The following is a 22,832-nucleotide window of genomic DNA, read 5'->3' on the forward strand; positions in this document are numbered from 1 at the left end:
GGGCAATACAATCGTCAAAGAAATTGTGTCGGAAATAACATCAATGCCAGCGGTCCAGTTCACACTTATCATTGATGGTACCCAGGATATACAGTGCCTTGCGAAAGTATTCGGCCCCCTTGAACTTTGCGACCTCTTGCCACATTTCAGGCTTCAAACATAAAGATATAAAACTGTATTTTTTTGTGAAGAATCAACAACAAGTGGGACACAATCATGAAGTGGAACGACATTTATTGGATATTTCAAACTTTTTTAACAAATCAAAAACGGAAAAATTGGGCGTGCAAAATTATTCAGCCCCCTTAAGTTAATACTTTGTAGCGTCACCTTTTGCTGCGATTACAGCTGTAAGTCGCTTGGGGTATGTCTCTATCAGTTTTGCACATCGAGAGACTGACATTTTTTCCCATTCCTCCTTGCAAAACAGCTCGAGTTCAGTGAGGTTGGATGGAGAGCATTTGTGAACAGCAGTTTTCAGTTCTTTCCACAGATTCTCGATTGGATTCAGGTCTGGACTTTGACTTGGCCATTCTAACACCTGGATATGTTTATTTTTGAACCATTGTCTTGTTGGAAGACAAATCTCCGTCCCAGTCTCAGGTCTTTTGCAGACTCCATCAGGTTTTCTTCCAGAATGGTCCTGTATTTGGCTCCATCCATCTTCCCATCAATTTTAACCATCTTCCCTGTCCCTGCTGAAGAAAAGCAGACCCAAACCATGATGCTGCCACCACCATGTTTGACACTGGGGATGGTGTGTTGAGGGTGATGAGCTGTGTTGCTTTTTTGCCAAACATAACGTTTTGCATTGTTGCCAAAAAGTTCAATTTTGGTTTCATCTGACCAGAGCACCTTCTTCCACATGTTTGGTGTGTCTCCCAGGTGGCTTGTGGCAAACTTTTAACGACACTTTTTATGGATATCTTTAAGAAATGGCTTTCTTCTTGCCACTCTTCCATAAAGGCCAGATTTGTGCAATATACGACTGATTGTTTTCCTATGGACAGAGTCTCCCACCTCAGCTGTAGATCTCTGCAGTTCATCCAGAGTGATCATGGGCCTCTTGGCTGCATCTCTGATCAGTCTTCTCCTTGTATGAGCTGAAAGTTTAGAGGGATGGCCAGGTCTTGCAGTGGTCTGATACTCCTTCCATTTCAATATTATTGCTTGCACAGTGCTCCTTGCGATGTTTAAAGCTTGGGAAATCTTTTTGTATCCAAATCCGGCTTTAAACTTCTTCACAACAGTATCTCGGGCCTGCCTGGTATGTTCCTTGTTCTTCATGAAGCTCTCTGCGCTTTTAACGGACCTCTGAGACTATCACAGTGCAGGTGCATTTATACGGAGACTTGATTACACACAGGTGGATTGTATTTATCATCATTAGTCATTCAATATTGGATCATTCAGAGATCCTCACTGAACTTCTGGAGAGAGTTTGCTGCACTGAAAGTAAAGGGGCTGAATAATTTTGCACGCCCAATTTTTCAGTTTTTGATTTGTTAAAAAAGTTTTAAATATCCAATAAATGTCGTTCCACTTCATGATTGTGTCCCACTTGTTGTTGATTCTTCACAAAAAAAATACAGTTTTATATCTTTATGTTTGAAGCCTGAAATGTGGCAAAAGGTCGCAAAGTTCAAGGGGGCCGAATACTTTCGCAAGGCACTGTATCAGGAGTTGAGCAGGAGTCAATATGTTTGCGCTTTGTAGATGCAGATCTACAACCAAAGAAAGAATACCTGGGACTGAAGTGTCTTCAACGACAGGGAAAAATATAGCCAAGATGGCATTGTGATGTGATGATGCGTCTAGGCCTTCCTCTGTTCCAACTTCAAGGACAAACATATGACGATGCCACAAACATGGCTGGACGATTGCAGGGGGTGCAAGCCATTTTAAGGAAAGAACAACCGCTGGCTATGTATTGTCACTGTGGTCCACACTGTGTCTACTGTATTTCTGATAAATTTGGAAAAAAATTAATGGACAAAAAATGTGCTTTTCTTTCAAAAACATGGAAATGTTTTAAGTGACCCCAAACTTTTGAACAGTAGTGTACATATTTTGTACACACTGGCCCGTTGTCCAACTCTTTGTCCACTGATCTCCACGGATGGTTGTCGGCATGGTTGTATGCTCTGCAAAAACACATTCACGTTTTTAGTACACAATTATCAATTTTATTACACAGTATGCCGACACATTGATAGGCTATATACTTTTTCTTTTAAAGAAAGGGCACTGAAACCAAAATACCTTTTAGTTTTGGTGATCCTCTCAGCTCCGGCTCATAATGGCTTATTTTGTAATCCAATGCATTGAACGAATGTATTAATTACAGTCATTTATTATTCTCATTCTCGGACTGGAAACATTGTTTGCAGAGTTCACAATCTCATTTTCAAATCCTTGTTTAATTAAAAAATAACGATATTTTGGGAGATGATTTGGTTTTCAAATAACCGAAAGTCAGCAGTTGTAATCTGAATAAAGGCCAAAATAATATTAATGACGGCCAAAATATTTATTTCTGTTTTTAGAGGGAGAGACACCAAAAGCCCACCATGCCTATTTTTTGGGACATGGACATCCCGGCAGGCCAAACCCTCCCCTAACCCTGACGACGCTTGGCCAATTGTGCGCCGCCCTATTGGACTCCCCATCAGGGTCAGATGTTATACAGCCTGGGACTGTAGTGATGCTTCTTGCCTTGAGATGCAGTTCCTTAGACCACTGTGCCACTCAGGAGCCATGATCAACATGACCATTATATATTGTCCTGCTAATAGCCCATCCTAGAAACGTTGTTTACAGAATTCACAGCCTGCTTCGCTTGTGAAAAACAGAGTTAATAATAATAGTAATACCTTTTTCCCCCTTCCACTTGTTAAAGGTTCCAATTGATAATGTTTTTTTTTAATCAATTAGTATATTTGAGTTTAACGCAGGTAGGCTATTGCTTCAAATCCTATTGCTTTTATATAATTCTATATTAATTAATAATGAACTAATAATAATTGTTTTGTTTAAAAAATAATGGGTCTCCCGGTCATGGCCAGCACAGGTATCGAACCAGCATCTTTAGCAACACAGTTGACACTGTAATGCAGTGTCTTAGACCGCTGCGCCACTCTGCTGTATTATGAATGAGTGAGTCACTCAACTTTATGTAGGTGCCGAGGCTATATGACTGCGCTGCCAAATTGATTATTTAGCAGACATCACTTCCTTATATTCAGGCAACACATATATTTTAACAATATCATGGAATATAATTGAACATTTCTCTTAGAATAAAAACCTTAGTGTAATTAATGTCTCGTTGGTAGGATAGTCTCGAATGAAGCTCATCCAGTTTATTTTCCAGTGATTGTACGTTCGCCAGTAGGATGTATGGTAAAAGGCACATTATCCACTCGCCGACTAATTCTCTCCAAGCACCCATATGTCGGCTTAATCAGAAATGACCTTTAAATGTTTACAACATTTTTATGTTTTGCCCTTCTCTTTTGCTCCTTGTACATTTAAATGGGTTTATATCTTGTTAGACAATTGGTGGTTGGCATTATTTGAAAAATATTCCTAACATTATTGAGTTCACACCTGCATTGCTTGCTGTTTGGTGTTTTAGGCTGGGTTTCTGTACAGCACTTTGTGACATCAGCTGATGTAAGAAGGGCTTTATAAATAAATTTGATTGATTGAGATCAGTGCAGTAAGCATCCACTTGAGGGTGCTATTGGCCCACATTTTTTTATTTGTATTCCTGACAATCAAAAAATCTAAGTTAGTTAAATACATGACCTAATAATTTTATTTGCTTGAGGTATCTGTATGCTAACCTCCTCTCCAAAATTATTATTTGGTTTGAATGCGTTCTGGTTGAATATGAGTACATAATTTTTTTATATTTGTCCAATCATGGCATCTTGAAATAAAAGTTCTCATGGGATCGTGCAATGTCAGAAAAATGTACATTCAGTTAAGGTCTGAAATGTTACAGATTGTGCGATAGAAACTTAACCATTGTGTAGTAGAAATTTACCCCGCCTTCACTAAACCCCTAAAATAAAGCAGCTTATTTGACTTTTAAACTCCAAATCTATTTTGCATGAAGAAACAACCTGTCATTCATCACAAACTTTGTGAATATCTGGGATTTCCCTCTTCCCAATGCAGAAAGACTGCATTTAATCAGTGGACACCACTTGTTTTTATTACAACACACCTGTCATAACTGTTTTCTTGACTAAAGTAGAGGTTTATTATTATTATTATTGCTAAAGGTACTTCATAGGTGTAAACATACATTTTATAGCAAGAGATAGCACTTGTATAGCCTAAGAAAGTAGCAGAAATGTGCAGGAAGTAGTTTTGAATGCATTTTATTGAAGGGAAACGATAACAGTCTTGAACTTTTTGGCAACATGGTGATATATTCTTATTTACTGTACAATGAGGAATTCAACTACAACTACTACTACATTTAAAAAAAAACATTGCTCACACCACAAGGTGTATAAACAACAACAATAAATAAGAATAAGATAATAGATACTAAACAAAAATGTGAAGAACATAAATCTATCATCTCTAATAAGCACATGTAGGACAGTATGCACGTGTGGGTGCATGGACTTTGCAGATGTATTTCTCACATGTGCAGCACATAGTATTTGTTTTACAGTCCTTCTTTGGGGGACAGAATTGGCATCTCCTCTTCTTGCCTGCCCCAGCTGCAGTCTCAGGTGGATCAGGACAAGATTCAGCCCACTGAACAGTTTTCACAAGCGCTGCAGACGCTGCTGTGTGGGGGAAGCGCTCCCTTCTTTGAATGTGTGGGGTTACAAGTGCCTTTCCCAGCTGCTCCAGGAACACCCTCCTCTTGTTCCGTCGATCAGGCATCCAGGTAGGGTTAATCTTGTTCCAGATCACGAAAGTATTGTATGAGGACACATCAATGATATTATGGAAGATGACCAGGGGCCAGCGGGCAGTCATCCTCCTGCAGCTGTAAGTTCCCATCACCTTGTACAGGTTGTCCAGGCCTCCTGTATTGTGGTTGTAGTCCAGGATGATTGCTGGCTTCCTGTACTCATGATCACTGATCTCAGCTGTTTTGTGCAGTGTGCCCAGGAGGACCACATTATTGTTCCTCTTTGGGAGGTAAGAAAATAGAGTGGTGGTGTGGGAGAAGGCAAACTTTGATAAGGCCTCTCTCCCCCTTGTTGCGAGGAGTGCAGGGGGGAGCTCAGGCTTGTTCTTTCTAACTGTGCCAAACATGGTGATCTTCCTCTTCAGGAGCTGCTGGCTGAGTTCAATCAGTAGCACACAATCTCAATTTCTTATTGTATGTGTGTGTGTTTCTTTGTGTTTTTTTGTGGTGTGTAAATTATTTTATAACTGCCGGGTCAAAAATGACCCTAAGACAATTTTGGTAGCCTGGTGGTGTACAGATTTCATGGAAATATGTGACCCGATTCGGGAAACTAGGCGTATGTCGCAAGTCCCGACTTCACAGGAGAGCATTTGTTTTAGCAAAATGCGTTTTTTGGCAGAAATGTCTTCTAGTGAACTTTCATGTGCCTTAATATCAAACTTATATGCCATCTGTAAATGGGAATAAAATTGTTAAATTACGAGCCTAGTTGGTTTAGTCTGTCTATTGGAGCTGGTCAGTATGTTTAGGTAATCGTGTTGAACGCGGCTTAAAAAAAACGCTTAGTAAAACTGCATAAACCTAATGTCAAGTTAAAATGTACTGTTAGCTAGCTAACGTTAGCTGGCTGGCTGGCTCGCTAGCTAACGTTATGTGTATGCTCTCCACTTTCTGGAGGACCGTGTTTTCAAATCATTGGAATTTGAGTATGATAGCTAGGAGAAAACACCAGTCTGGATTACTTTGTCAAACTAAAGCAACCATGCATTGCATCAGACAGGAGATGTGTCCAACCATTATATTTTCAGATATTACACATATCTAAATTATGTATATATATATATATATTTTTTTTACCCCTTTTTCTTCCCAATTTCGTAGTATCCAATTGTTTTAGTAGCTACTATCTTGTCTCATCGCTACAACTACCGTACGGGCTCGGGAGAGACGAAGGTTGAAAGTCATGTGTCCTCCGATACACAACCCAACTGCTTCTTAACACAGCGTGCATCCAACCCGGAAGCCAGCCGCACCAATGTGTCGGAGGAAACACCGTGCACCTTGGTTAGCGTGCACTGCGCCCGGCCCGCCACAGGAGTCGCTGGTGCGTGATGAGACAAGGATATCCCTACCGGCCAAGCCCTCCCTAACCCGGACGACGCTAGGCCAATTGTGTGTCGCCCCACGCTGTCTGGGTCGCTAGCTGATGTTATGTGTAGGATCTTATTGTAATGAAACAGCAGGGAGCAGGTCTCGAACCCTCAACCTTTGAGCCCGAGATGCAGCGCGCTATCGACTGTGCCGTGAAAGCATGCTCGTGCGGTTTCCGCGCTTATAAACCCAGGGTTGTTACACTACTCCCTCCTTTCAAAGAGCACGTCCTCGCGCTAGCTTGCAACTCTACGTCTTACAGGAACGCGCTCACCGGCCAAGCACACGCACTGTCGTGGATGCAAAGTCCAATCACTTCCGATACCAATGTAATGAAACAGCAGGGAGCAGGTCTCGAACCCTCTACCTTCGAGCCCGAGGTCCGGCGCGCTATCGACTGTGCCGTAACAGTTTATTAATCCAACAGGGGCAGGAAAAAGACAGGTCAATTGCAGGCAGTAAAGGTCAATACTGGGAAACCAGGAACAACCGAGAGACAGGAACAGAGGGAAAACCGCTGGTAGGCTTGACGAAACAAAACAAACTGGCAACAGACAAACAGAACACCGGTATAAGTACACAGGGGATAATGGGGAAGATGGGCAACACCTGGAGGGGGGTGGAGACAATCACAAAGACAGGTGAAACAGATCACGGTGTGACAGATGTAACTTATTAAATCCACTTCAATCAGTGTAGATGAATGGGAGGAGACAGGTTAAAGACGTATTTTGAGTCTTGAGATAATTGAGACATGTATTGTGTATGTGTGCCATTCAGAGGGTGAATGGGCAAGACTAAATATTTTAAGAGCCTTTGAATGGGATATGGTAGTAGGTGGGAGTCACACCTGTTTGAGTGTCTTAAGAACACAACTGTGGGAAGCATTGGAGTCAACATGGGCCAGCATCCCTGTGGAACGCTTTTGACACGTTGTGGAGTCCATGCCCGACAAATTGAGGCTGTTCTGAAGGCAAAAGTAGACGTCAAATGACCTATTAGCTGAAAATTCTGGAATACAGTTCAAATGTGTAGTCAGTGAGCAATTCGATTTGAAATAAGATACACTTTTCTCAGAATGTAATTAATTTATCTTTATTAATCTATTATAATTGTCCGTCAAAACAAATCAACAATAAAACCTTATATACAAATCATAGCTAAGCTGACAGGCACTGTAATAGGCACATGCATGCCCAAAGACAATCATACCATTTTCATTACATACAGGCTATATAAACATTCACGGAGAAAGATAATAACAATTGTACACCGATCTACTCATGAAACAGAATAAGATTCAATCGCCAGACTAAGTGCTCTATTCAATCTGTAAACCCGAAGTGTGTCTGGGATAGAAATGTAAAGGTAATTTACGATTGAACCGACCCATTGTGAATGCAATCCCCGCTAAAGCAGGAACATTGCCTTTAAATTTCAGTCACGCTTTAAAGCTGAACTTCCGCGATGCGGATTGAATAGAGCCCTAAGTCCTCTCCATGACAAATGTATATGCTAAAAAGACGTTCACAAGGAATTGATATTTCTTAAGTTAAGTATATGATTTCCTTGTGCTTTGTCAGGTTGCTTTGACTGTTTGTCTTTCTGTCTGTCTGTACCTCTTTGCTTAGTTGCAAATGAAGGATGCAGAGTTGGCTTTTACCAATTATTTTTCAAAGTATGGCATGGAATGGATAAGATATTTGAGTATTAATCTTTGGTATATTAGATAACAACATTAAACAGTCATCTCCGGTAGGGTTGGAAGTATTTTGTCCGGTTTAGATTGACTGCATAAGTGTGTTTTGTTGCAAATCAATAGAATATTGAATTAAATGATTTATGACATATCATGGGTCAATGGACTATGAATCAAATGTTATGGTAAAATCCGAAAATGGTTGCTATCTCCATCTTCCTTTTTAGATAATTGTCGCTGGTAGGTTTTGCGAAAATCCTCTCCCATTTCTTTCTTTTAGGTCTCAGCTCATAATTTTGTGATTGGACACTTGACTGATTTGTATTTGCATCTACAATATCATTTTGATCAGGCATAACTGAACTGATCAATAAATACCGTAGGTCACAAATTATAGGTAAAAAAATATAAATATTCAGACTATGAATTAATCAATAACCTGCTGAATGAGACAGAGCTACTATTGGGGCAATAGTTAAAATAGAAATTTACAATATATCAAACAAGCCATGTGAAAAGATCAAGTCAAGGTAGGATTTATCCTTAATAACTTGCTGGTAGTGTCTACTAGAAGGTCTCTTATCTTAACAATTTCCTCTATCCCATTCCTAATAAGAAAAGTGAGCACACAACAAACAAATAAACGAAATTAAACTAATCATCCCCCACGTAAGGACTAAATGCACTTACAGTTGAAGTTGGAAGCTTACATACACTTAGGTTGGAGTCATTGAAACTCATTTTTCAACCACTCCACACATTTCTTGTTAACAAACTATAGTTTTGGGAAGTCAGTTACTTTGTGCATGACACAAGTACTTTTTCCAACAATTGTTTACAGACAGAATATTTCACTTACAATTCACTGTTTCACAATTCCAGTGGGTCAGAAGTTTACATACACTAAGTTGACTGTGCCTTTAAAACCTTTTTGGGATAGGGGGTAGCATTTTCACTTTTGGATGAAAAGCATGCCCAGAGTGAACTGCCTCCTACTCTGTCCCAGATGCTAATATATGCATAGTATTATTAGTATTGGATAGAAAACACTCTGAAGTTTCTAAAACTGTTTGAATGATGTCTGTGAGTATAACAGAACTCATATGGCAGGCGAGAACCTGAGAGAAATCCAACCAGGAAGTTGGACATCTGAGGTTTGTAGTTTTTCAAAACTTGGCCTACCGAATTCACATTGAGATATGGATGAGGTTGCACTTCCTACGGCTTCCACTAGATGTCAACCGTCTTTTGAAACTTGAATGAGGATTATACTGTAAAGGAGGGGCTCATGAGACCTCTGAGTCAGTGGTCTGGCAGAGAGCCTTGGTCTCATGACGCGCGCTCCCGACAGAGTTACCTCGCGTTCCAGTGCTTTTTCTGAAGACAAAGGAATTCTCCGGTTGGAACATTATTGATGTTTTATATTAAAAACATCCTAACGATTGATTCCATACATCGTTTGACATGTTTCTAAAGGACTGTAACGTAACTTTTCGAGTTTTTGTCTGGATGAAGTGCCTGCACCTCATGAAGATGGATTACTGGGCTGAACACGCTAACAACAAGTGGCTATTTGGACATAAATTATGGTACTTTATGGAACAAATCAGTCATTTATTGTCGAACTGGGATTCCTGGGAGTGCCTTCTGATGAAGATCATCAAAGGTATGTGAATATTTATGGTGTTGCTTCTAACTTTGTTGTTTCCAAAATGGCGGACATTCCTCTGGCTGTTTTGGGTTCTGAGCACCGTTCTCAGATTATACTTTTTCCGTTAAAATTGAAATCTGACACAGCGGTTGCATTAAGGAGAAGTCTATCTTTGTGTAACATGATGTCCTATGAGTGTCATCTGATGAAGATCATCAAAGGTTAGTGATTAATTTTATCTATATTTCTGTTTTTTGTGACTCCTATCTTTGGCTGGGAAAATGGCTGTGTTTTTTCGACTTGGCGGTGATCTAACACAATCATGTGTTGTGCTTTAGCTGTAAAGCATTTTTTAAATTGGACAGGATGGGTAGATTAACAAGATCTTTCCTTTGCTGTATTGGACTTGTTAATGTGTGAGAGTTACATATTTCCCCAAAATATTTTTGAATTTCGCGCGCTGCCTTTTCAGCGGAATGTTGTTGAGGACCCTGCACTAGAAAGGTTAAACAGCTTGGAAAATTCCAGAAAATGATGTCAATACTTTAGAAACTTCTGATAGGCTAATATACATAATTTGAGTCAATAGGAGGTGTACCTGAGGATGTATTTCAAGGCCTACCTTCAAACTCAATGCCTCTTTGCTTTACATCATGGGAAAATCAAAAGAAAGACCCCAGAAAAAAAATTGCAGACCTCCACAAGTCTGGTTCATCCTTGGGAGCAATTTCCAAACGCCTGAAGGTACCACGTTCATCTGTACAAACTATAGTACGCAAGTATAAACACCATGGAACCACGCAGCCATCATACCGCTCAAGAAGGAGACGTGTTCTGTCTCCTAGAGATGAACGTCCTCTTTTGCGAAAAGTGCAAGTCAATCCCAGAACAACAGCAAAGGACCTTGTGAAGAAGATACAAAAGTATCTATTTCCACAGTAAAACGAGTCCTATATCGACATAACCTGAAAGGCCGCTCAGGAAGGAAGAAGCCACTGCTCCAAAACCGCCATAAAAAAGTCAGACTACGGGATGTAACTGCACATGGGTACAAAGATCATACTTTTTGGTGAAATGTTCTCTGGTCTGATGAAACAAAAAAATAACTGTTGGCTATAATGACCATCGTTATGTTTGGAGGAAAAAGGGGGAGACTTGCAAGCCCAAGAACACCATCCCAACCATGAAACACGGGGGTGGCAGCATCATGTTGCTGCAGGAGGGACTGGTGCACTTCACAAAATAGATGGCATCATGAGGTTGGAAAATGATGTGGATATATTGAAGTCACATCTCAGGACATCAGTCAGGAAGCTAAAGCTTGATCTCAAATGGGTCTTTCAAATGGACAATGACCCCAAGCATACTTCCAAAGTTGTGGCAAAATGGCTTAAGGACAACAAAGTCAAGGTATTGGAGTGGCCATCACAAAGCCTTGACCTCAATCCTATAGAACATTTGTGGGCAGAACTGAAAAAGCGTGTGCGAGCAAGGAGGCCTACAAACCTGACTCCGTTACAGCAGCTCTGTCAGGAGGAATGGGCCAAAATTCACCCAACTTATTGTGGGAAGCTTGTGGAAGGCTACCCGAAACGTTTGACCCAAGTTAAACAATTTAAAGGCAATGCTACCAAATACTAATTGAGTGTATGTAAACTTCTGACCCACTGAGAATGTGATGAAAGAAATAAAAGCTGAAAAAAATCATTCTCTCTACTATTATTCTGACATTTCACATTCTTAAAATAAAGTGGTGATCCTAACTGACATAAGACATAGATTTTTTACGAGGACTTGTGACAAACTGAGTTAAATGTATTTTGCTAAGGTGTATGTAAACTTCTGACTTCAACTGTAGATCACCTAGGTCAGGGATGGGTAACTTTGATGGGTCTGGGGGCCACAATAAACTGAACTCATTATGAGGGATGGTAGTTGCTTGCGGGTCACACCAACCACATTGAGAGCAAAGCATTTTAGCAGCCCTCCTCTTGACAGTGGAGAGACATTGTTTAAAAATGTTATAGTTCATTTCGTGCAATTCTACACATTTTGCCATGGGGCGTAGTGAAAATGTGGAGCTTTAAAGAAAGTTTGCTACAATTCTACACATTTTGCCATGGGGCGGAAAGAAGATTTAGCAATTTTGTAACACATTTCCTGCAATTCTACTCATTTTGCCATGGGCAGTGAAGAACATTTGCTGTTTTACAGCGACATTTTTGTAATTCTACACATTTTGCCATAGGCTGGAGAGAAATGTTTGCAGTATTTAATAAGATATCTGAGTGAGACTGACTAACAAAATCAATGGTGGACCCCGGCCGGTAATTCAACCATGATTGCTGGTTTAGATAGCTGACCGCTAGCCAAACTTACCAATCTAAAACATTTTAGCTGATATGGCCTAATTGACATAACAAGAGAAAAACTGCTGAGGCCACCAGTTGCCCATCCCTGACCTTGGTCATTATTTTCAGTGCAACGCTCTAAAGTTCCAAAGTGGGATACCTTTCACATGTAAAAGTCCCTGTGTGAACGGGTGAAAGCACATGTACAATTTCCAGTAACAATTGCGTTTCCCTGCTGATACAAAGATTGGTCCGTCATTCTTTGCTTTGTATGTTGGTGAATCGTCGCTGCCCTCAACCCAATTGGTCCATTGGACAGGAAGCGGCATCACCAGGCAGGAACTGGCTAAAGGCATGATGGGATTGTTATAGCGCCCACTAGAGGTAGTCCAGCTCCAGTGCATGACTTAGAGCCTCCAGGTCAGGCCGGCACGACACTCTCCAGAAAGGCATGTTCTTCTGCAAGACACAAACAGACATGTTTAGAACATTGACTAAACTAGCTAATGCAAGGTACAAAAGGACATGTTTAAAATGTGGAGCACTGGCTAAACTAGATACTGAAAGACACAAACAGAAATGTTTTAAATGCTGAACACTGGCTAAACTAGGTAGCTAATGTAACTAGCTGAACACTGACTAATGTGACTAGCTGGCTATTATTGTTCGGTTAACCACAGTCAAGTTGCCTAAACTTGGCGAGCTAATACAATCTTAGACAGTGTTGGAGAGGGTTCAGTCAAACTAATACCGAACACAATTTCATCCTGCAGGATATAAACATTATTTTGTTTTTTCAAATAATAACAAGTAAACGCACCAAATAATATGCGTGGGTGCATATTCAATTTAATCTGACTTCCTAGCATGAAACATAAGGCAGAGGGTAATATCTTGTGTACCCCCACCCCTTTTCCTGGTTACATGTGAGTCTCACCTTCTTGGCTACAGACTCTTCCTCCACTCCGTCCCCTATGACCACGTACACTGCTCGCCGGCCGAACCTCTGGGCCACACGCTCAAAGCAGCTCTCTTTCCCTGGAAAATAAGTGTTGTGTTACTTTTAAAAATGTTAAGTGTTTAAAAGTGTTAAAAGTAACAGTTAACAAATAAGTGTTGTGTTACTTTTAAAAATGTTAAGTGTTTAAAAGTGTTAAAAGTAACAGTTAACAAATAAGTGTTGTGTTACTTTTAAAAATGTTAAGTGTTTAAAAGTGTTAAAAGTAACAGTTAACAAATAAGTGCTGTGTTACTTTTAAAAATGTTAAGTGTTTAAAAGTGTTAAAAGTAACAGTTAACAAATAAGTGCTGTGTTACTTTTAAAAATGTTAAGTGTTTAAAAGTGTTAAAAGTAACAGTTAACAAATAAGTGCTGTGTTACTTTTAAAAATGTTAAGTGTTTAAAAGTGTTAAAAGTAACAGTTAACAAATAAGTGCTGTGTTACTTTTAAAAATGTTAAGTGTTTAAAAGTGTTAAAAGTAACAGTTAACAAATAAGTGCTGTGTTACTTTTAAAAATGTTAAGTGTTTAAAAGTGTTAAAAGTAACAGTTAACAAATAAGTGCTGTGTTACTTTTAAAAATGTTAAGTGTTTAAAAGTGTTAAAAGTAACAGTTAACAAATAAGTGTTAGACATATGTAAGTGTTCAAATTCTTTACAAATTAAGTGTTAAAAATGTTAAACAAATAAGTGTTTAAATAACACTTAATAAAAATTTCACAAACATAAACAAGGATCGCACAAAACCAAAGTCTGCTAGTACTAGATTGTTTTCGCAGCGTGGTTGGGAAACATTTTCTGTCAGGTACTACTATCTGTGCACAATCAGCCCAACTGTGAATATAATATTCCTTCCTTGACACGATGAGTTGGGCTTTTTAACCCTAACAAGTGTTAGGGTCATATCGAGTGCTGTGTGCTACCTCACCTGTCTTGGTGGCACTGTAGATGTTCTCTATGGGGAACGCTGAGCCCAGACCATAGAGCAGGACCTTGGACAGGGCTGGGATCAGCTGGGTGGTGGTCACCAGCACATTCACACAGTTTGGTCTGGAAACAGAGAGATGTCAACACATGATGTCAATATGTGTGTCATGTTCAAACAAGTACGATAATTGCCTTGTGTCAGTTTGAGTGGGACAAAAAAAGAGTGACAACAAGGAAAAAAATACCAGCCAACGGATATTTCAGCTCCCGATCTTAGTCTTGTCAATATTTCCTGGTTGTGTATATACTGTAGCTCTATAGGGTTCCAGGTTCAATTTCAATACTTATTTATTATATGTATTAACCATGCAAAACATGAATGGTCAATACATTTGGAGTACTGTCCATTTCATTTTTATGGATTGCATACGCTAATATCACTTTACATTGTTTATTATTTTCTAAATAGTTCCACCATAGGGTAGCTAGGCAGTTGAGAAGGGGTGTGTCCTGACCTGGAGTTAATGAGGGCCAGGGCCTTGACAGCCTGGGTCAGCCACAGATCTGTCAGGACCTCCATCTCCCTCCGCAGCTGCAGCCATTCCTCCCGCTTGGGACTGCCCACCAAACCTGACACAATCACAATCACACACTAACACATTATTCATCATAGATTGGTATACAAAAACAAAACACAAATTGATAGCTGAGCAGTATATGAAGATGCAATGTTCATTACTTCTTATGATCATGATTATACAGAATGAACCAATTTAAATTGACATTGTGATTTGTATATCAGTTAACCGCTAGAGAATATTTTACACACACACACACACACACACACACACACACACACACACACACACACACACACACACACACACACACACACACACACACACACACACACACACACACACACACACACACACACCTCTTCTAGCTCCTGTCAGAACCCACCTCCCACATTGTTCTTGTAGGTGTTGTAGATTTCCTTTACTCTCCGGTAGCGGAAGGCTAGTTTCCTCATCCAGTCCACCCCACCATGGACACCTGAGCCCAGGCACAGAGTACCGGCACCCGCAGGGCTCTGGAACCCGTCTGTGCCAAAGTTATACATGCTGCAAGACAACAACCATGTCTAATCAATGTACACATTTAGTTGACGTTTGGTGGGATTTGACCAGTGCCTAAGACCAGAACCTTTAGTTACATGGACTAGGCCTCGTATAATATAATAACTGAAGTAAGGTAACGAAATAATGGTTTAATACATTATGCCTAAAAACAAAATCCTATAAAAAGAGCAAGGCTGAGACCAATAATAAAAAGAAAGATGCCAACCATGAGAGAGAGAGGCCTTTGGATTTAAGACCAATAGCTGACAGTATAAATGACACAATAAATCAAACAAATTGAATATAGAATACATCAATATTATAAGTGCGTCATATTTAAGTAGGAGAACATGCAGTTTGCAAATCCAATGTAATGAGGTTCATAAATATTTTGGTGTGGAAAAGGGTAACATGCTCAAAAGCACTTAAATGGTAAGAAACGCACATAGGCATTTGAGCAACATCTTGCACTTTTCAACTATTTCTTGGAAATCTATCCTAAAATTCTTCATCAATTTACGTAGTAAAATGTCTGGAATAAGCCAGACATAGAGAATGACAGTACTGTTCTGATGAGACGTTGAAGAATGATGACACTGTTATTAAATTGCCATGGTGAGAGAGCGAGAGACGCATACACGCACGCACACAGAAAAACACACAAACAGAAAGGGACAGAGAGAGAGAGACAGCCCACTGGGCACAGATGTCAAGTCAACGTCTATTCCACGTTGGTTCAACGTAATTTCACTGAAATGACGAGGAAACAATGTTTTTTTCAACCAGTGTCTGCCCAGTGGGCGATGTTTTCAAGAAAGAGAGCAGGACATATTTTCAATATACCCCCCCCCCACCCCCTCCTTTACTAAACCCACTCAGTGCTGGTTTAAGTGTGGGGCCGAGTTGAGTTCAAGAGGAAAAGCTGTACAGTACCTCAAGTCCTGCCCATTGTCGTCTGACGCCACGTCATCAATATGAACTTGGTCACATTCCTGGGAAAGGAGAGGGAAAGAAAGCGGATATATTAGAGAGGGAGATCCGTTTCAGAGCTGTGCACGGGCAGGTTTCTTAAGGGAGCCTAGGGGAGCGATAGAACAAAATAAAAAATGTTAAACAAAAGACAACAGGGAGGCGGAAATAGGCTGCTGGGACATCCAGGCGCCAGAATAAAAAAATGTACTTGGAATATGGGAGCGTACCGGCTCTACTTGACACCACCACACTCCACTAATAAACCCCACAAAGATTTATACCACATCAACACCTTTTGCCAACTGCCAAAGAACCTTCAGATATATGCCCACTAAAAACAAGATCCAATGAACAGTATTTTGTGTAGTATTAATGTATTATTAAATTATTAAGATTTCTGGACTTTTGATATATTGGAAGTCAGGTCTATAGTAGATATAAGGCAGGGTAGTGAACTACTGTGCAAAAAGTTGCTTCCTTAAACAAATCCTAAAAACGAATTTCCCATGATGCTACTATATAATACATGCACTATCCTCCCACCTCCTCTCCACCAAATCCCTTTGAATCTCCACTTCTGATCTGCTATTCTCATTTCTTCCCTTCTTTTATCCCCTGAAACCTACTTCAGTAAGTACTGACTTCAATCTCTTCTCTCACACAGCTACACCGGACTGAGACACAGGAAGACGCTAACTCATCACACTCTTAAATATCAGCATCCCTCATTCCCCCAATGCTCCCCTGACACTCTCCCAATGCTGCGACCCAGCTCCCACAGACACAGAGGGAATCGATAACACGACCCACAGAACCCAATAGGCTAAGCTATTTTTTTTATAGGCAGCTCTAGACCCTGCAGCAGTCATTTCAACACCTCTCCAACTAAAGTGATTTAATGACATGAATTGGCATGTAAGGACAAGTACATATCTGACGTGCAAAATGAACAGTGACATATGGAAGATTTTAGGCTATTCTCAAAGCACAAGACCACCACATTGTTGGAGCTAGTTAAATTAGCCTCCATTTCTTCTAAAAGCATGTTTCTCTTTAACCTGGTTATCATAGAGCTTTTCCTAGCTCGTATCTCTTCATCGCGTACAGGTTACTCAGCCTGTGGCATCTATTGGCTCTCTATTAGCTGGTGACAAACCTGAAGGAAAATGACTTCATAAATCAACCACATATGACTAACAAAGATGGCCGCCACTAGTCTACTGTTTGAATGGGGAACTAACAACAGAGGATGACAAATAGAAGGAACTTAAAAAGCGGGTTTGAAAACGGCTTTTTCTGCCTTCTTCCCCTCAGCTGTTCCTCCTCCCCACAACTAATCTCCCTTTAAGAGACAGACACACACCTATAATTAACAACTCGGTGTTCCTTCTCACCACAAACCAAATTTAAGCCTGGTCTTTGTTAGAACAAGGCCGTGGAATGCACAGAGAAAAAGCTACCTGTTGTTCATGATGTTAAAAATACTACAGTTTAACCCTAGCCCACTTAAACAGTTAGGCTTTCAACTCAAATCTTTTGAGAATATGACAGAGTAACCCTAACAATATGAAAGGGAATCTTTTTTAAACGTGATGTAGTATTGTCATGAGGGCTGTCACATAAATCCTGGGAAAACTCCTGGCCCTACTGATAGTATCAATTGAGGATGATGGATATAAGCAACGTTATGGATGATGCATAATAAAGAGGATGGATGATGTATGTGATTCCTAATAACAACAGTATGGGCGCTCAATGATGGATAATAAGCACAAATATGGATGATAGATTATAAACAGAAGTGTGAATGTTAGATGATGGATGATGGAGGATGGATAATAGATGATCGAATCCATCAGGTAAATGAGTCTCACCTCCAGGTCGTTGAAAAATAGCCGCGAGTCGGCCAAGTTGAAGATCATCTCCTCCATCCACAGCCCCAGCGACACTGCCTTGGACGAGTCCTGAAAAGGAGACACAAAGACATTACAAAAGGTCAATACAGCTGTTTTATACAAGGATGGACTTAGTTGTCATCTACTCTCCCATTTACACCAATGCATAACTCAGTGAACATTTGACTAAAGTGGAAGTTAGGTTTCGCCCCTTCACGAACCTTGTTCACATGTGTTTAAGAGGACTTACTCTCATAACATTACTTTGCATAGGTCATTGTTCATCTCAGGAAAGAAAAGGTTGTCTCTCTTGATGTTATTGGTTATAGAAACAGGTAGGACGCACAGTGGTAAAGGATTTATGAATATATAATGAATGTTGATCTTCTGCACGATACACCGTCGAATCAGCAGGACACAACCAAGCTTCAAATAGCAAATGAACTTGACTCTATATCCACACAGATAGAAGTGAAGTTCAGTTGAATAGACCTGACTGAGATGTCATAAGAGGTTTGGTATGTAATTATGACAAAGTGTTTAGTCTGATTATCTAACACTCGGTTTCCCTACCACCGGGCCCTGGCAGAGAGTTTGCTACCAGGCTGCCTTGGCATAATTATATTTCTTTCCATAGCCCACAGGATGGGTACTCAATTCACTCGGTTCTGCCCAGTCTGTGAGCCAGTAGTGCATGTCTTACTCCCTACAGCATCTTTGTGAAAATAGTGACACTCACAACACATGCTAATTGGATGGACTGGACCCCCGTCTCTGACACAGAGCGAAAGCGCCTTGGTAGTTACAGTAGCAAGCATTTCTCTAGCCAGCTAGCATCAGGGATATATCTCAGGGATCCAAGAATGGTAAATTGAAATGGATTTAGTATTCTCCCAAGTGAAGTTTGCTTGCTAGACAGGAATTAGATTAAAATAATTGAAGATGAAAAGAAGTGGCAATATACAGTTGAAGTTGGAAGTTTACATACACCTTAGCCAAATACATTTAAAATCAGTTTTTCACAATTCCTGGCATTTAATCCTACTAAAAATTCCCTGTTTTAGGTCAGTTAGGATCACCACTTTAAGAATGTGAAATGTCAGAGTAATAGTAGAGAGAATTATTTATTTTAGCTTTTATTTCTTTCATCACATTCCCAGTGGGTCAGAAGTTTACATACACTCAATTAGTATTTGGTAGCATTGCCTTTAAATTGTTTAACTTGGGTTAAACATTTCGGGTAGCCTTCCACAAGCTTCCCACAATAAGTTGGGTGAATTTTGGCCCATTCCTCCTGACAGAGCTGGTGTAACTGAGTCAGGTTTGTAGGCCTCCTTGCTCGCACACGCCTTTTCAGTTCTGCCCACAAATATTCTATAGGATTGAGGTCAAGGCTTTGTGATGGCCACTCCAATACCTTGACTTTGTTGTCCTTAAGCCATTTTGCCACAACTTTGGAAGTATGCGTGTGGTCATTGTCCATTTGCAAGACCCATTTCCGATCAAGCTTTAACTTCCTGACTGATGTCTTCATGATGCCATCTATTTTGTGAAGTGCACCAGTCCCTCCTGCAGCAAAGCACCCCCACAACATGATGCTGCCACCCCTGTGCTTCACTGTTGGGATGGTGTTCTTCGGCTTGCAAGCATCCCTCTTTTCCCTCCAAACATAATGATTGTATTCTGGCCAAACAGTTCTATTTTTGTTTCATCAGACCAGAGGACATTTCTCAAAAAAGTATCATCTTTGTTCCCATGTGCAGTTGCAAACCGTAGTCTAGATTTTTTTGGTGGCGGTTTTAGAGCAGTGGCTTTCTTCCTTGCTGAGCGGTCCTTCAGGTTCTCGATATAGGCCTTATTTTACTGTGTATATTGATACTTTTGTACCTGTTTCCTCCAGCATCTTCACAAGGTCCTCTGCTGTTGTTCTGGGATTGATTCACACTTTTCGCACTAACGTACGTTCACCTCTAGGAGATAGAACGCGTCTCCTTCTTGAGCGGTATGACGGCTGTGTGGTCCCATGGTGTTTATACTTGCGTACTATTGTTTGTACAGATGTACGTGGTACCTTCAGGCATTTGGAAATTGCTCCCAAGGATGAAACAGACTTGTGGAGGTCTACAATTTTTTGGTCTGATTTCTTTAGATTTTCCCATGTTGTAAAGCAGAGGCACTGAGTTTGAAGGTAGGCCTTGAAATACATCCACAGGTACACCTCCAATTGACTCAAATTAGGTCAATTAGCCTATCAGAAGCTTCTAAAGTCATGACATAATTTTCTGGAATTTTCCAAGCTGTTTAAAGACACAGTCAACTTAATATATGTAAACTTCTGACCCACTGGAATTGTGAAACAGTGATTTATACGTTTTAATGACTCCAACCTAAGTGTATGTAAACTTCCAACTTCAACTGTATACTGCTATGGTATATAGACTGTAATCAGAAGAAATACTTGTAGGTGCGCTTGTTTTGGGTCGCGTGCGCACCAGGTGCCATTCCAAACTCCAACCCCCCTAACAGTCATTATTTTCTCCCTGTCCAAACAGCCTTCTAAAGACACTGGCAGCCCTTCTCTCAGATTGACAGGACAGGTTCTATCACCTGAGCAGGAAGTCTGATTGCCTTTCTGTCAATCATTCTTTCTACCAAACTGCAACCTGCTCTTTCTCTTTCTGTCTCATTCTCTCTACCTCTCCTTCTGGTACACACACACACACTCACACATGTACAAACGCACGCACACACACAAGCACACACATACACAGTTATTGAAGAATTCAGGAATGAAGAAGATACGCTTTTCTAAATGATGGGAGGGTTACAAATCTTCTGCAGACAACAGAGAAATCACAGTTTGTCAGAAAACAGTCCAGTACATTGTTGTTGTGAGGAATGGCTAGGCACCAGCAGGGCAGGTGGCTGTGTGCTGTACTGTACTGGCGCTGTGGCTGTAGTGGTGGTTCTACATCTTGGCAGTGTGACAAAATTGGAGGAGTGAGGCGTCAGCCAAAGGGGAGTGTTAGATTTTGAAAAATGACAGCCTTCCTCCCACCTCCAATTGATCCACAGCAAAGTGGATTTGGTGAATGAGGGGGCGAGGGAAGAAGGGGGGCAGAAAGAGAGTGTTGGGATGATGAGAATGAGGGGAGGTGGAGGAGAGGGAGGGAGTGTTTAGTTTAAATAGAGATAATTATCCATAATCACACTCCCTGCTAAGTCTTCTTCAATGCGGAGTGAGGTAGAAATAAAAATTAAAGAGGTCCAACTTACTCTTCCTGCTAATCACAGGCAGGAATTCACAAAGAACCAGAAAATATCAGAAAGCACAAAAAAATCCAGACAATTTCACTGATGCCTTCAGTGGTGGACTTTTCAAATCGTTCATGCAGAGTGGAAATTCACACTCTAAGAAAGAGAGAGAGAGAGAGAGAGCAAGAGAGAGAGAGAGATGGCACGGGCACTGTAAGCCTACGTGTGATAAATAAAATGCCATTAGACCAATAATGTAGGGAATAAAATCCTCATGTGCTCTAGAGTATACCTTGGTTTTTCAAAGGCAGTGAAAACAACAGTTTTTCATCACAACCATTTTTTTTCTGCCCCTTCCTGGGTCCAGGCTTCCCTTTGCTTGCCTCAACACAGGCCAAACACTTGTTTACCTCAATGAGTTTAATAATACAATGACTGTCATAAGGAAGGAGTTACAATATAGTCTGTCTGGTCTAGACACAGCATCATGTTTTTTTAAAAAGAAAAGTTGGGATCCTGTTTCTTTAATATAGGGAAACCTAAGCTAACATAAACATTGGTCATTGCCTGACAGTGAGCATTATTGTGAGAAGACATATCAAACTCACTCCTACCTAATTGAAAACCAATTCCTGGCTCGTAAATAATCCCACTAGGCCTTTGGTCGGAATCTTTTTTGGGGATTTGAGGATTCTACCTCCCCCCCACCCAAACCTTTTTTTTCTTTTTCTGGCATGTCTCAGTTTTGATGTCAGAGCATGTCGGATTGAAGTTTGCCGTTTCAGCGGGGAAGCTGGGTGGGTGGAATCAGGAATTTGGCACACCAGTCAAATGTCAACACTTCCATCCTCTCCTTTCTCCCCGACAATATGTTGAAAAAGAAACAACAGAGTGCCAAAATGGTGGAGCGCTTAGGCCTAATACTTGTTACTCTCTCCCGCTCTGGCTCTCTCTCTCCAACTCCACGTTTACATCGCGTCAAACCGCAGCGGGACCGTGAGAATTCAAAACACTGTTGTGGCCAAAAAAAAGAAACATGACTATTGTTGCCCTCATCAGCTGCCTGTCTATTATGTAAAGGTTAATCAGCTGTCAATCAAACAGTGGGACGTGGGTTGGCCAAACAAGTCCCCTGGATTATATAAAGAGACAAGAGGGCACAGAAGGAAAACACCAAGCGTGTGAAAAGTCAAGGAGAGAGCAAAGGACAAAAACACATCTTAAAAAGTTAGGCTTTAAGGAGTGAATCCCAACTTCCAGTAGAATATTAATTTAGTCCCATTGACATCAACGCACACAATTCCACTGGAAGTTAGGATTCACCCTTAACTGATATTGCATAGTTTATATCATCAAGTATTAGGTTTGCAAAGGGAGAGAATATTACTGGAAACATTTTAAGTTTACTAGTAAACCACCAGAATTTTGGTAACTTTCAAGTATTTATTTTAATTTTATCAGATTACATCTAGTGGCCTTTTTGGGTACTTCAGATTATCACAGGTGTCTGTAATTATCTCTGGCCCTCTGTGTGGCCGTATCAAATGTAAAATTAATACGAATAGGTCTCCTGAGTGGTGCAGATGTCTAAGGCACTGCATCGTAGTGTTGTGGCATCACTACAGCCTGGGGTTCGATACCAGGC

The 22,832-nt window shown here is 40.5% G+C and overlaps 1 protein-coding gene across 1 annotated transcript in view; it reads right to left on the minus strand.

Annotated features, from left to right (window-relative positions):
* Positions 1–11,343: 11,343 nt before the first annotated feature.
* LOC109897787 (eyes absent homolog 2) overlaps positions 11,344–22,832 on the minus strand; it is a 66,952-nt gene continuing 55,463 nt past the window's right edge. Inside the window, exons 10-16 of the mRNA XM_020492395.2 lie at positions 17,912–18,001; positions 15,999–16,057; positions 14,908–15,068; positions 14,460–14,574; positions 13,946–14,067; positions 12,955–13,055; positions 11,344–12,476 (exon numbers count right to left, since the gene is read on the minus strand). Of these exons, the coding sequence (XP_020347984.1) occupies positions 12,396–12,476; positions 12,955–13,055; positions 13,946–14,067; positions 14,460–14,574; positions 14,908–15,068; positions 15,999–16,057; positions 17,912–18,001 (729 nt within the window). The 3' untranslated portion in view covers positions 11,344–12,395. The remainder of the gene's footprint in view (positions 12,477–12,954; positions 13,056–13,945; positions 14,068–14,459; positions 14,575–14,907; positions 15,069–15,998; positions 16,058–17,911; positions 18,002–22,832) is intronic.

This window comes from Oncorhynchus kisutch, linkage group LG1 (genome assembly GCF_002021735.2).
Source record: "Oncorhynchus kisutch isolate 150728-3 linkage group LG1, Okis_V2, whole genome shotgun sequence".
Classification (NCBI taxonomy): domain Eukaryota; kingdom Metazoa; phylum Chordata; class Actinopteri; order Salmoniformes; family Salmonidae; genus Oncorhynchus; species Oncorhynchus kisutch.